The 15,636-nt window shown below is 51.2% G+C and overlaps 1 protein-coding gene across 8 annotated transcripts in view; it reads right to left on the reverse strand.

Moving 5' to 3' along the window:
* The window catches only part of CEP164 (centrosomal protein 164), a 64,745-nt gene that overhangs the window by 13,614 nt on the left and 35,495 nt on the right, over window positions 1-15,636 (reverse strand). For 4 of the 8 annotated variants that reach the window (XM_081152724.1, XM_081152722.1, XM_081152726.1 and 1 more), the window contains 7 exons: window positions 13,781-13,864; window positions 9,472-9,554; window positions 8,272-8,439; window positions 7,281-7,397; window positions 5,583-5,720; window positions 2,603-2,821; window positions 2,251-2,289 (listed from right to left, as the gene is read on the reverse strand). In XM_081152724.1, the coding sequence (XP_081008850.1) occupies window positions 2,251-2,289; window positions 2,603-2,821; window positions 5,583-5,720; window positions 7,281-7,397; window positions 8,272-8,439; window positions 9,472-9,554; window positions 13,781-13,864 (848 nt within the window). The remainder of the gene's footprint in view (window positions 1-2,250; window positions 2,290-2,602; window positions 2,822-5,582; window positions 5,721-7,280; window positions 7,398-8,271; window positions 8,440-9,471; window positions 9,555-13,780; window positions 13,865-15,636) is intronic. The other 4 variants (XM_081152725.1, XM_081152723.1, XM_081152727.1 and 1 more) reach the window with 4 other exon arrangements.

Below are 15,636 nucleotides of genomic sequence, written 5' to 3' on the forward strand. Positions count from 1 at the left end.
CGTTTTAAAAAATACCATTTTCTGTATTTTATATTATAAAAAAATAATAGAAAAAAATTAAACAAAAAATGTATTCCATTTTCACATGGTAAAGCGACTGGGGGCCACCCTGTCTCAGCAGCTTCGATGGCCTGTGAGGGTATCTTCTTTACTACCAACGATGGGAAAAAAGCAGACACCCCTGCTGACACAAACCACATCCTCCCACAGCCCCCAGAGCCAGGGCTCTGAGCAGTGCACTCAGGCAGTTCAAGCCCAAGAAAAACATGATTCCGAAGACAATTTCTTTGAGAAGCCTCTGTAATGAATTCCAAAGCCAAAAAGACTAAGGGTCGTTTTCTGTTTCAAGTTATCAGCACCACTGCTCTCTCCCATTATGGCACAAAACTTGAGTGAAAATCCTTCCTTCTACATTCCCCAGAAGCCTGCTCCCTGTCCTCCGGCTGAATGTTACACACAGCACACAGACTGTTAGAGCTGGAAGGGTCTTCAGGGGGGGCGTCCTTCATCTTACAGCTCAACTCAGTCTCCTCAGTTTACAACTGCCTTCCTGCCTGCCTTCCTCATTCAGGAGATGTCTGCGCTACAGAATAGTCCTGGGGACGTAAACCACAGCCTGTGGAATACGGTCAATAATATTGCGAGGACTGTGTATGACGTCCATTGGGTACTGGAAATAGCAGGGGGACACTTTGTAAAGCATATGATTGTCTAACCACTATGCTGTACACCTGAAACTAGTACAAATGTAAACTATAATTTTTTAAAAATTTTAATTAAAAGAAAGAAATATTTACTATTAGGTTGGTGTGGCTTTCAGAGATTTCTACCAAGTGGAAGTTCTTAGCAGAGAGAGACCCCACCCCTCAAGAAGGCTCGAGTGTAAACAGAAACAGGGTCCTCATGATGAACTATTTCAAAGAGAGCCAGGCAAGGCACGGCCCATAGAAATATTACTTAGCCAAGACTGCCGAAACTATGTTGATTTCAACTGAAAATAAAAACAAGAGCTACCCTTTATTGAGCGACTATGGTGTGCAGGCCCTGAGTCAGATACTTTTGGCATGCTAGTCTTTACAACAACCTAGGAGTTGCTTGTGGACACTCCTCTGGATGGGAAGCTAAGCTTAGGGAGGGCAAGGAGGAGAGAAGCCTGGTGGGCTGCAGGGAAGCACCGCCAGGGTTCTCTTCTAGGCACTGCTCTCAAGGTGGGCTGAACCACACTGTTTGGCTCAGTTTCCAGCTGGCTGGAAAAGGGTGCTATGGGGAGATCTGTTCCATGGGATACTCCCTGGCAGGGGATCCAGGAGGGTGATGTAAGGATGGGCCCTGGGTCAGGGGATCTGGTGTTGGCTAATGAGAAAGACTGTCCCCACCCTCTGGATAGTCAGAAGCTGGTTTTCTTCTCTAAATAAAGCATAAACGGTTTTATACACTCTTTGTTATCTATGATATAAAAAAATAAGTATCCACCAGTTTTGGATGTTCTGTTGAAGAGGGTAAGATTTAGTTAAATTGCCAAGTTACATTAACACCTTTTCATAGCACTTTTCCCATCCTTCTTAACATCCACTAGCCCATTTTCCTTACTCACAGAGCCCTGGTTTTATTCTATCAAGAACAGAGGCCCAGCTGAAGGACTACATTTCCCAGTCACCTTTGTAACCAAGGGTAACCAATGAGATTTAGGTGGAAATTATTGGGTCAAGTTTCCAGGAAAACTCTGTTATGGGGCTGAAGGAGCTAGAAGGTTTCCCTTTATATTCTGCCCTGTTCCTCCTGCCTGGAGCACAGGTGCGGTGGCTAGAGACGAGAAGCTATACTGCACTGTGAAGAGACCCTGAGAGTGAAACCAGCACTGGAGAGGCACAGATTAGAGAAGACAGGGGCCTGGGACTCTACAGAGCCTCTGTGCCAGCCAGGACTGCTTTTCTTACAAAAATAAGCTCTAGCTCGTCCATTCATATACACACAATCACATACAGAGGCCCAGCCCAGGTGTAAGTGTCTTGTTTGTTTAGGGCCTCCCAGCCAGCTACACAAAGAGCAGGAACCCAAACAGAAACCTGGGTCCTGGGCAAGAGCACCTCACACACATCCTGTGGCCCCACCAACCCCAACTGGGTCCCAGCAGGGACCTGACTGCCAAGACGACATGCAGTAGTTAAGAAAACGGGTGTCAGAGGCATGCCCCTGGGCTAAGCTGGCTCTGCTGCCCCTCAGCCTCCATACCTTGGACAGCGGACTCACCCTTTCGGTGCCTCAACTTCTTCGCCTACATTCCAGATTCTATAAAATGGGGTCAATAACAACATCCTGTAAGAGCCACTCAGAAGACTAACAAATCACAGACATAAAGCACAGGTATCAATGTGATCTCTCAAAAAGTGTCAGCTACTCCTGTTATGGTCATGCCTCCCAATTCCCCACCAAAAGGAGGGGGCAGTGAGCCTCGGCGAGGGAGCCCACTCCTCCACACGGGCTACCGCAGAAGAGTCCCGGTGGGGCCACAGGCATCCCAGGGAGTGTCCCTGGGACATATGTGGGAGTGTCCCTTCCCCACATGTACCCCGTGCAGCCTGTCGAAGGGGAGGGGCAGCACCTCAGAGATTTCTCTTTCTGCTGGTGAAGCTGGAGGGTCTCCTCTTCCTCCTCCCGCCACAGCTCTTCTCGCAGCTGCTGCATCTTCTCTCGCTTCAGTTCTAGGAGCTGCCTCTGGTCTTGCTCGAGCTCTTGGGCCACTGACTCTTCCACAGCCTTCCAGGCAGCCTCTGACAGCTGCTTTGGGGGAGCCAAAAGCTCTGGAGATGGCCTACCAAGGCTGGGAAACAGGATTTCACAAGTTTTAATACCCACCCACCTTTTGGCATCAAGATTTACAGAGCTACAGATCTTCACAGACCCTAATGGAGGGAGGGCCCATGATCAGGAATCACATATGTAAAGCAGGTCACCCAAGGCGGGAAGTAGGGCTACCACTCTCAGATATATGGCAGCACCCGTTCTACAAGACAAGCCCCACTGTGGTTGTCTATGGCCCCAAGAGCCTAGGGAGAAGGGCAGCCCATAGCAGGACCTGGCAGGCTGGGAGCCAAGAAGAAGATGAGGCTCAGGAGCTGGCAGCAGCAAGGAGAAACTGAAGCTCTGTCCCAGCAGTTCTCCCCCAGCGCGGCTCAAGGCCCTGGTTCTGTCTCTCCACTAGGGTTCTGCCTCTATTTGAGGCTCATGCAGCAGTCTGGGAAGTCCCCGGAGGCTGCTCTTTGCCTCCCAAACGGAATAGAGTACAATGCATATGAGCCAGTGGGGAAGCAGCAGCATCTCCCCTCACCCTGAGACCCAGAACAGTCATGAAGGTCCAGGAACGGGAACCTCAGCCCACACTGCCCAGGGAGTCAGGCAGGACACCACCCCCTAAGAGCAAGAGCACAACAGAATGTGATGCTCCCATCTCCCCAATGAGGCGACGTGCTCATCCACTGAGGGGGAATCAATGTTTAAAAATGGGTAACAGAAATTCAGAGCTAAAAGGATGCACACGGTGGGTGGAAGATAAAGACTAAGGGTATCAGTTACAAAGATGTCTATAAAGTAACAAGGTAGTTTGTTATTTGTGCCCTGGTTCTGAAAGAAATATCCAGAGAAACCCAAAGAGCATTGAGAACGATGAAAGCATAAGTGGGGTAAAGTATTTCACCTCCCAGGGTGGTTTCCTAAAAGCCAGTATGTTTGCATTCCCAGCTCCCTAACTCTAACGTTAGAAATTGCTGTTGCCACTCAACCACCACCCTCCTCCCACAGTGCTCAGGCTGCAGCAAGCTTGGCACAGTGACCCCGTCAACCTCAGCAGCATGCGGGCATGGTCCAAATCCAGGGGCAGGAAGCCAGTCCCCCTGCTGGGATCGCAGAACCCCTTCTCCCTCCAGCTCTAGCCCTGCAGCAGATGGAAGGCAGCATGCCTCATCTTTCAGGTCAGGTCAGAATGGCAGGTGAAAACAAGGCCTTTGGAACAATTCCATTTTGGCCCCTTGAGACCACAGAGAGAAGGAAAACATAAAAAGCCAATGACATCTCTGAAATACCACTAAAATCTCTCCACTGTTCCTAAAATTATTACTGAGACCAGAAACAGTCCTGAGCTATGCCTTCAATTCTCTTCTGTTCCCAGCTCTATCAACCCCTCCTTCCAATTCCCAGCTTCCTCTCAGTCCCCTGACACAGCCCAACTGATGCAGATGTAAGGGATGCAGCTGCCACCCGCTCTGAGAATCCCGCGCTTGGAAAGAGCCTCCCCCCGCAGCTCTCCGCCTCATCAACCCTCCAACTCATTTCCAACCTTGGCTGAAAACATCTCTTTTCCCTGAGATGGCTGTTTAATGTGTCCCTCCCCTGTGGGCTGTGCAGCTATGTGGAGCCCCAGGGACAGACGCTGCAGAAAGATGAGGCATCAGACAGCATGGCAGCTTGTGCCCGGGCTGCACGCACCAGTGAGCTGGCTCGCACGCCTGGCAAGCAGGCACACTGGCCTACTTTTTAGTGCGCCTCTTCTCCATGTCCCTGTTCTAAAGATCTAAAATCCTAAACTCCCAGCTTAGATCCTAGGCAGTCAACAATGGGCCCACAGGAAAGATCCACCAGACAACTGGGAAGGTGCAGACTCCAGAGGAAGAGGCAGGTCGATTTCCAGGCCACTCCTCAGGTATCAGCACCAGTGAGACCTGATTTCCAACAGTTATGGCCAAGAAGAGGCTCTGCAGGAATATAACATTTCAGGCTGGCCACCAAGTAGCTCTGAGGCATGAGAAGGAGAGCAAGGAGGGAGGGCTATCAGGGAGGAAGAGGCGGAAGAAGACACGGCACCAGGCATCCTGAAATGGCCATACACCACTGACACTGGAACAGCCACTGAGACATCTGTGTCCTCTCACGTTCAACCCAGTGGTTCAGTTCACCCACCCTCTCTCCACAAGCACCTCATGGAAGATATGCGTATGACAAATGGGAGAAAGACCCTGCTTCCCAGACCTAGGCCTTCTGGCCATAAAGCCTGCATGACGACTGCCTGCGGGCCCTGCCCACACTCTCTGGTGGGCCCTTCCCTCCTAACTCATGATTCAACTTGACATCTTTTTTTTACATTCTTTTTTTTTTTTAAATATGTTTTTATTGATTTCAGAGAGAGGAAGAGAGAGACAGAAACATCAGTGATGAGAGAGAGTCATCGATCAGCTGCCTCCTGCACTCACCCTACTGGGGATCGAGCCCACAGCCTGGGCATGTGCCCTGACCAGGAATTGAACAGTGACATCCTGGTTCATAGGTAGATGCTCAATCACTGAGCCAGGCTGTTTTGACATTCTTAAAAAGCTTGTTGGTCAAAGAGAGACTGCCCCTCCCAGGACTAGCCAATTCTTACAGGCAGCCCTGAGCCTACACCCCAAGCATTTCCTTATCACACTCACACCAAGTCAGCATTATCCTACCCTAAATCTCTCAGGGCCAGGTACTAGGCACCAAGAAACCACCCCATAATCCCAAACCACAAAATTATTCAAATCAAACAATCCCACAGTTAGGGTACTTACCCTGCCTCATTCATTCCTTCCCAAGAAAACCCCAAGAAAGGTTCTGGACCATGCTCTCCCTTCTCGCCTCTTCTGCCTCCTGATCGGCCCTGGTCCTTCCCCGCATGACCCTGTATGGCATGGCATGCCTTCTTCTCTCTGGAAAGGTCAGTAATAAATTCTTCTTTCATGGGCATTGGCCTTTCCATGTTGTCAGTCACCTCCACAAATTAAAATCCCGCAGGTACAAATGAGGTACAGACTACTCCCCACAGAACCCAGAAAATCAATCCTACTGCAGCCATGAAGATTACTGACAAGGAAGTTACAGGACCTGAAAAGGCTCAGGAGGGGAACAAAAGAGCTTTCCTAAGGGCACTGTCCCTGAGACCTCACCAGGGCAGTGTCACTGGACAGGGGAGAAACACAAGTGCCCTGGCTTCCATCACTGCCCAGCTTCTCTCCCAGAGGCCCCGGGTATACACCCTCTGACCTCTGACATCTGCCAGAGGGTCCTTTCCTGAACCACTCGCCTCCTGTCCTCATAGAGAGCACCCTGGCCTGGCTATCCACAGCCACAAAGGAGGCCTGAGAAAGTCATGGCATTCCTTGGGGTCAGAGCTGTCAGTAGGCTGGATCAGCACCTGAGAACAGGGCTCCCCTCACCACACCGCTCCTACAGCGCTGTGGTGACACTGTGAGTGCGGGAGTTCATGTGCCTCGCCAGCTCTCAGACACTTTCTGTAAGCCATCCTGGGTGGCGAGTCTCTGCTCCACAGTCAGTCCCGAATCCTGACTTCTGAACCACTCAGTCAGGTAGGAACGTTTGTGTGACCTGCACCTATCTCCCCTTGCAGAGAGCAGGAACAGTGGCTGCACACCAAGTCAGACGTCTACGGTTCCACTGACCGGAGACCAGTCCTAATTCTGCAACCAACTAGCCATGTGTCCTTGGGCAAACCCCTTCCCCTCCCTGAGCCTCAGTTTCCCCATCTGTAAAAGCGGTGAGTGAGGGGGAAGAGAACTGGGCAGAGAAACACTAAGTGACTCCTAAGTTGTGGAAGTGCTTCATGCAACCACATAAATGAGCTTCAAACCCAGACACAAGCTACATCTCTGTATACCATCTAATTCCACTTATATGAAGCTGGAGAACTGGAAAACCAAATCCACAGGACAGAAACAGAACAGTGGTGACCTGGGGTGGGTGGACTATGAGGGAAGGGGCAAGAGGAAACTCTCTTGAGGGACGGGGTGCTCTCCATCTGATCTAGGCTACGAGTACACAGTGTGTACACATGTAAACATGCATTGACTTGTACAATTCAGATTTGTGTACTTTTGTGTACATAGATATCTCCATACAACTTCTGGTTTTTCTTTCAGTAGGCATTTTTTTCCAATTATAGTGGAAAGAGAAAATAGTGCTTGGTGAAGAGGAGGACATGATTTACCAGGTTTCTACTAATGATTCAGGAGGTACTCCCTCACTTCTACCCTTGTATCCCAGGGCCTGACAAGGGGACCCCTGGGGAGCAGTGACAGCTACTTGGGGATCTCAAGGCTGCTCAGAGAACCAAGGGTACACTCACACACACACCCCACTCCACCCCTGGTGGGGCCGGAGCATCTCTTCCCCACCACCCAAGAGTGGAGGGGAACTAAAGCCATCCACACACGATGGACGACAGGGGCAGACACGTAAGAACTGGACCTTACACCTCAGGAGAGACGGGCAGCGCGGGGCTGACTGCCACCTTCTCCTCGGGCTCCTCGGCCTGGGAGCACAACTCCTTGCCCCTCTTGCAAGTGGCAGGTGGACTTGGGGTCTCCTCCCTTGATAGCAATAAAGAAGCAAATGTGTTTAAGCCAGTAGAAATGCAAGAGGCTCCAGCTGCACCCCATTCGGGGTCAAACAGCTGTGATGGGGACAAGGGAGGCAGCCCCAAAAGTTTCCCTACCTCAGGTCTTAAATCTCACTCTGCTCTCCCTGCTTCTTCCCAAGCTGTTTACAATGAAGAGACACTGGCATCCCACGTGGGAGGCAGAGCGGTATGGGACCCAAGGAAAAGTTCTGCACACAGCAGGTGTTGGATAGATGCTGATGACTCAACACTGATGCTGCTCCACTTCCCCCAGTGATTCATTCCAACTAGATGAGCCCTAAGGCCAGCTCCTCTTTCTTGCCAGAGAGAGCCAGCCCCAGGATCTGGACCAGCAGGGGCACAAAGGTGCCCTCAGCAGGCCTCAGGGAAGCCTGGGGTAGGGCACCTCTCTCACCTAGCATACAACAGGGCCCTATGGGGTCTGCTGAAGGACCAGAGGTGGGATGACTACTGGGTAGGAGGAAGCGGGTGGGCAGAGACTAGGAAAAGGGCCTGAGGCAGGACCAGCACAGCCCTGATACCAGGGAGGCAGCTGGGTCAAAAGAGACCCTGCCTCATTCAAGAGTTCCTAAGCTCCCCTAATCAGACTATGCGCCCCAATTCTAGCTGCAGACTGAAAATCAGAAGAGACCCATTTCCTCCCTCTCCAGCTCCTATGCGACACTTCGGGAAAACCTGTTCCAGCTGCTCAGGCTGCACACTCGCCTCAGCTCTCCCACTTCTCCAGGCCTGCCACCCTACCCCTACCACTGGCTCTCAGCCCCCGCACACAACTATATGCAGGATGGACCACGCATCCCAAGAGGCTCCCCAATCATTCTTACCTCTGCAGGAAATCGGGCGGGAGGGGGCTGCGTGCAGAGTCCTCCCCAGGCTCCTCTGCCCTGCTCCACTCTGTCTGCCTGTCACAGGCCTGCAGAGGCCGTTTTCCCGTGGCCTGGCTGTGAAGGGGACTCCCAAGCCACTCCCCATGCAGAAGTGAAGGAGATACCCTGGTCAGACCATCCAGAGCAGCGGAGTCAGGAAGATAACTGGGTAGTGCAGTGTGGGGACCTAGGTCCACTCCTCCTCCCAGGCTGGACCCCGGCCCGACCCCACATTCACAAGAGGCACAGAGAACAAAGCATCCAGAAGGGCAGAAAGGGGAGACTCCCTGCTGAGTGTTTCCTTTGCCTGACTAGGCCCAGACTCCCAGGTCTCTGCGCTGTACCTGCTGGCCCAGGAGAGAGAGCTGGACTCACTCTCGGTGTGCCCATTCCCAGAGTTCACCATCACTGGGCCAGGGAGGGACAGGACACCCCGCAGAAAATAGGGAGAAAACGTGAAGTCAGGCTCAAGTGGTCAGACTATAGAAAATGCATGAAGCTGTAGCTCGAAGGAAGGATTCTGACAGCTTTTCAAGGTCCAAACAGTAAAATGAATGCCCCCTTCCCCTTCCAGAGCTGCAGCCCTTTTATTATCTTGGGCTCAGGCCTGAGAAGCTAGAAGCCCCCTCCCACACACACCAAGTCAGCCACAGCCTGTTCTGTTCGGGCAGGGCCCAGGTTCAAGCTCTGAGCTGCAGAGCTGACCCTCTAACATGACTCCCCAAGATATCCAGCAGGCTACTCCAGGGCTGGCCATCGGCCACAACACACACAGTTTAATCCAAGCGGTGACAGGACGGAGCCCCTGGCCCACAGTGGTGCTATGTGCACAAAGTCCCACAAAGGCACCAGCAGCTCTTTATATTCCTGTCTTGGTGCAGAATCAGAGATCTACTCACATACACACACACTCACACTCACACATACGCTCTATACACTCACATGCACACACACTCACACACATACACAAGTGCACTCATACATACACACATGCAAACACGCTCACACACTCACACACACACATACTTTACAAGGCCATCCAGTCAGTTCACATGCGCCTTTGGGCAGGAGCACACTGAGTCACACAGACCAAAGCAAGGAGTTCTGCCCATGTCACACATCCCAGAGGTCCCTGAGGGCGGCCTCCTTGTACTGTACCTCTCCGAGCCTTCCGACTGCTTGCTCTGTGGCTCATCTTGGCTGTGCTGGCTGTCGTCCCTGTCTTCTCCCAACCTCAGGGCCTGTAGGCAGCAGCATTAGAAAGTGTCTCAGAGGGTTCTGTATGTGGGTTTCTCAATCCTCGCTACTCCCAGGCCCTGGAGGAAGCACTGAGAGGTGGCTCTTCGGTGGGTGAGGAACACCCGGGATACAGAGGAAACAGCCTATCTACTGTACAATAAAGCCTCCAGGGGCTCTGGCTAAGCCCCCACTCCCAGGTCCGGCCCTGGCTTGGGAGGGTGAGTCAGACACCACAGCTACTGCATGCAGAACCAGAAGCCAGGGGCTGAAGGACAACACACAGGAGAAAACAAATATTGCCCCCTGCAGTTGGAAGCCTTCACTGCCAGCTGAAAAGAGAGAGATCCATGAACACCCCACATCCACTGAGGCCCCAGACCTCCCGTGCCAGTGACACCCAAGGAGGCTGAAAGACACGGGCTACATCAGAAGCAGCAGACAACTACATTCAAGAGAAAGGATGCCAGCCCTGTCTGGTGTGGTTCAGTGGTAAGAGCGTTCGCCCACAGACCAAAGGGTCTCGGGTTAGATTCCTGGTCAAGGGCACATACCTGGTTTGCAGTTTCAATCCCCAGCCCTGGTCGGGGTACATGCAGGAGGCAACCAACTGATGTGTCTCTTTCACATTGATGGTCCTCTTTCTTCCTCCCTCCCTCTCCTCCCAACCCCCTCCCAAAAGGAAGGATCCTGGAGGGAAATAAGAGAGCACTGTACTCCAAACAGAAAGGGCCCAGATGGGCACCTCAGGGAGCAGGATGGGTGCTCCTTTGCTCCATCCTGAGATTCCCCATCCACCCTGCTCCCATCAGTGGACCACAGTGCCCCCTTCCCAGGCAAGGATTATACCATCTATCCAAAAAAACCAACAAATCTCATTTTAAAGCCGAGGTGTCTGGGCAAATTTGGTGAAGAGAACTATTCTTGATAAGTTCCGATGTTTTCTTCAGGGACGGGGCCACAGGAGTTAGTGGTGCAGGCAGCCCAGACTCCACCCCCTGTGCCAGCACTGGAGAGGGTTAGATCAGATTACGTACATAAACCGACCCTGGCCCACAGAAGACTGCCACCCTTTTAGCTCCCTGCGCACACGTCTCCCCTCCAGGCCTAAGGCAGACAGACAGACAAAAAGACAGACAATGGAGCAACTGCTCTTCTGTCCCACTGACAGGAGCCATCTGTTCTGGAACATGGGAGAGCAGGAGCCGTGGGGTAAGAGACAACTCACCCCACCTTCTCCAGGGGGCCCGGCCTTGGGCCCGCAGTCTCCCACACCTCTCCACTGGCAACCTGCACCCCAGCAGCTGTGGCCCACTCTGCCATCTGGATGGGCGAGGAGGGTAGGGCCTGAGCTAAAAGCCAGCTCCCCCAAATTACATTAAAAATAGAAATGCTGCCCTGAGTGCCTCCCGGCGCCTGCAGCAGAAGGGCTCCCTGCCAGTGCTGCCACTCCTCATCGCATCAGCCTGGGCAGCCCGCAGACAAGAGCAGGGCACACAGTCCTCCTCTGTCCCCTTCTTTCCTTCCAGTGCTCAACTCACAACCTGTTTTCCCTACAAATCACGTCAAGCTCAGTAAATAGCTCCCTCTCTCATTTCTCAAGAAAAAAGTCACACAGGCCAATCTAACAAACGAAAATGAAGATGGGTGAAAAAGTGAAGTGATCATGATAAAACCTTGGAAACTGAGCCCTGAGCCAGAAAGAACTAGCTGCAGACGTGTCTGCTTCCTTCGTTTCATCTCTATTTCTGCCAGAAGCCCCTGCTGGAGAAAAGGGGACTCCTTGGGAAAGGACCCAGACAGAGGTCGTTCGAGTAGTCTCACTTGATCCCCACAAAAGGAGTTGAAGGACCCAAACAGAAATCACCCGCGTGGGCGCTCTTCAGAAAGGGAGACAGCAAACAGATTCTGGGCCTCTGGCCTAAGACTGCTCCAGACGCCTCCAGACACCATTTCCCTCCTAACTCAGCTTCGGAGTTTCGTTTGTGCATGATCTAGTCCCCAGTTAAATAAACCACAGTGCCTTCACAAAGCTGGATGCTCTGCACCCAATCAAAAGAGTAAATAGAGCCTCACCGGACGTGGCTCAGCGGTTAAGCATCGATCTAGGATCCAGGAGATCACGGTTTGATTTCTGGTTAGGGCACATGCCTGGGTTGTGAGCTCAGTCCCCAGTTGGGGGCATGCAGGAGGCAGCCAATCAATGGCACGACTCTCTCATCGCTGTTTCTATCTCTCTCTCCCCCTCTCTCTGAAATCAATAAAGATATAATTTTTAAAAATTAAAATTAAAAAAAAATTGATCATGTTTATAACTGATCATAATCATTATCTTGACTGTGGTGATGTTTTAAAAGGTGTATACATATGGTAAAACTTGTCAAATGGTACACTTTATGTCTAGCTTATTATATGTCAATTATATATCTCAATTAAGCTGCATATAGTGTATCAAGTGAAGAAAACCTCAGTAAGCTCAGTTCTGAGCCTCTGTACTGGCCTTGGCCTCGGGAAAGGTCCAAAGAGTACAGAACATAGACAGGAGCCTGCAGGAAAAACGAAGACTGAACCCACAGTTCTGTCTGTTCCACAAAGGCTCTACTCACTCTTCCAGGTCCTGAAGACAGGCGAGAACTGGAGGCTGAGCCCCACAAAGGGCTCATGGGGTGAACCACCTGAGCACCCAGAATGCTCCACACCCCAGTATGCTGGTCATGAGACATACCTAGGGCTTCCTCTGCCAGAGCTGGCGGCCACAGAGGGTGCCTCACACGAACCGAACCTAAGCTGGCCCTAGTACTACTTATACCAAGTGCCATGACCCAAAAAGAAGCCACGAGCCTCACTAGGCTTTAGGCAGGATCTAGAACTCTATCCTTTTTAAAGCCCCAAATATTCTGATATTGGCCAGGTTTTGGAGCCAGAGTCCAGCCAACTCAGTAACCTCCCCACTTACCTACTGTCAAAGGTGCCCCACAATTCACCTGCTCCGTATACCTCCTGAATAGTCCCACCTGCCCTTGTTTGTGCCTTCACTTCCCCCCAGAGCTGCAAACAGGGGTGACCAATGTGCAGCAGAGCCCTGGTGGCAGGGCAGTGGCCCAGGAAGACCTGTCAGCCAGAGCTGAGAGGATCATTTCAGGCTCAATCGCAGCTGGCCTCATGGCCCTGTCCCATCTCCAGCACTCACTCCACTAAGGACTCCCAGGCTAGATTCACATTAAACATCTTATCTGTTTCACCCAACAAGTTTCCATTTCACCCAAACAAAACACTCTCTTAAACCTGCAGAGACTGTGTGCCAAAATCTCTCCTCTTAACAAACCCACCAAGGAGAAAAAAAATGATCTTCTCATCTTAGCTTTGGAAATGAAACCACAGCATCCTTCCTGACCAGAGCCTGTGGACTGGTCCTCACTAGCGCTCAGTAATCCCATAAACACACACACACACACACACACTACCCCCCAGTCTCTAACCTCCTAGATTCATGTAATTTTCCTGCCAAAGCCCAGAGGCAATGATCTCACAAGCAACTCACACAGCAGAATTAGTAAGAACAGCTAAGTGTATTTGATATTTATATGGTAATTTTTATATCCTTTACGCCACTTTCTTCTCAAAGCACAGCTCCTTAAGGACAATATCTGTGTCTGAGTCATTCTGGCACCCTACTCTGGGTCAGACATCACCCATGCCCACACAGAACTTATATCTGCAGGGAGACAAAGAACCTTAAAACAAAAAAAGCACTAAGGGAAGCAAAGGGAGGAAACGATTCATACTGCCTGGAGGAGGTGATGCAGAGACAGGCCTCCAAGACCAGGAAAGAGCCTGGATGAAAGAGGAAGGACCACAGCAGGCAGAGCAGGGAATGGATGGAGAGTGGCAGGCACAGCTGGTGCCGGTGGGGAAGCTGAGGATCAGGCTGTGAAGGCTGAATGAGCCAGGCTGGGAAGTGCCTTGGAAATCCACAATCTATATAAACTTTGCATAGGAGCAAGTGGCCAACCCTCAGGGGAAAAATGAATGGATAAGCAGATAAATACGGTTGGGGGGAGGGTGCCTTAATTCATGGCGGCAACAGAGAAGGGATGGTCAGAAGTTCCATCAGAGCAGAGCTGGGGCCTTGCCTTAATGAATGAGAGAGAGGAAACTCCTGTGCATGTATCCTGGGACGGGCAGGGCTCAGCTCTGGGTTATCCCTAGTCCACCACCCAGAGAGACTCACCTCCCAGTGGGCTTTATCTGGGACTGGGGAAAGTACGTCAACATCCAACAGGTGCTCTGAGATCCGGCTGCGAAAACCAAAGCCCTAGAGACAGTGGAGGTGAGAAGGTTAACTCTGCCCTTGTCACAGCCAGCACCCACCAGAGCCTCCTCCACCACCCCTTCCAGAAAGCACCTACCATCTGCCAGGCACTATGCTAAATATTTTGTTATCTAATTATTTTAATCTTCAAAATAACACCGTGAGCAGAAAGAAAGATGTGATAAAGCAAGTACTATATGTTAAAATGTTCACTGTGGACTCTAGGTATAAGAATGTGGGTAGTCGCTGTAAAATTCTTTTAATTTTTCAGTATGTTTGAAATTTTTCATAATAAAAGTATGAAGAAAAATAACCCTGTTAGTGGAATAGTCCTATTCACATCTCCCAATTGAGGAGGTAGGTCTGATAGCATATGTCACTTGCCCAAGGTCACGTAGCTGATAAACAATGGGGCTGCGGGCAAATGAGCCCTGGACAGATGCCAAAGCCCAAGCTCTTTGCATGACACATACTGCAAAGCATGTCACTTTCCAGCTGTATCTCCCGCCTGCTCCCAACCAAAGTGCCCCAAAGACCTGTGGGCAGCTTGGAAACAGGATTGGCAGGCTGCTCCCAGCCTGTTCTTTCCCCCTTCCCGCACAGGTGCCCTCTGCACAACAGGGATTAATCAGCAGACTTCCTCCACAGGCTTCTCTTTGGGACAGGCAGCAAGTGCCCACACAGGTGCCAGCTCCCGCAGCCCTGGGCTGCCACATAACCATGCTGCCGCCCCTCCACACCTAAGACTCCCATTGGGCAAAGTGAAGAGTCACTACCTGATAGCATGGTCGTAGGGACAGCTGTCATCAGCCCTGGAAAATGGCAGAGGCCCAGCCAAATTCTGGTCCCGCTAGTACCCCCCCAACCCACTCTCACAGGAGAGAGGATACTGATGGGCCCACTGCACATGGTGACTCCTTTAGAGAGCAGAGCCCTGGCTTCAAAGAGTCTGAGACATGACTACCGTCATGATGGTCTTTGCCAATGACTTTTTGCCTCCCCTTCCTAGCTTAGGAGTTTTCTTTTTTTGGTGACATTTTCCTTTCAGTTTGCGTTCTACTCCACTGAATGCAGCTGCTGTCTGCCTCCTAAGCCCACGGTTTGGTAGGGGGCTAGAGCACAACTCCTCTGCACTCCCTCACATCATTGCTGCTCATCCCCGGCCCTCTTCCACTAGTCCATTCCCTCTGAGTGCCTCCTCCAAACAGATGGAGCAGGGTTTCCAGAGGCAATGCTCTGTCAAAGTGCATCACAACTACTTCCCTTCGATTCAGCCCTGTGAAGGAAGCTGGGATACAGCAGGCTGGGGAAGGTCTGGGACAAAGAAACCAAGGATGCTGGCATTCCAGGACACAGTCTTCACTTTAGAAATGAAACCACAGCACCCCTCCTGGCCAGAGCCCAAGGACTGGTCCTCACATTGCTCAGTAATCCCCTACACACACACACACACACACACACACACACACACATCTCTCTGACCTCCTAGATTCATATAATGTTCCTACAAGAGCCCAGAGGCAATGATCTCACATGACCTCATAGGCAATTCACACAGCAGTAGCAATAGCAGCTACGTTTATTTAATGTTTATATGCTAATGTTTCACATTCTTTACCCCACTTTCTTCTCATAACAAACCTATAAAGGAGGTAGTGTTGTCCTTAGTTAACGGCATAAGAAGCTGGAATTAGACAAGACCCAAGTTTGAATCTAACTTCCCTGGTCACTAGCTGTGAACGTGGGGCAAACTACTTGGGCACACTGACCGAATG

This window comes from Miniopterus schreibersii (assembly GCF_964146895.1).
Source record: "Miniopterus schreibersii genome assembly, chromosome: 12".
Classification (NCBI taxonomy): domain Eukaryota; kingdom Metazoa; phylum Chordata; class Mammalia; order Chiroptera; family Miniopteridae; genus Miniopterus; species Miniopterus schreibersii.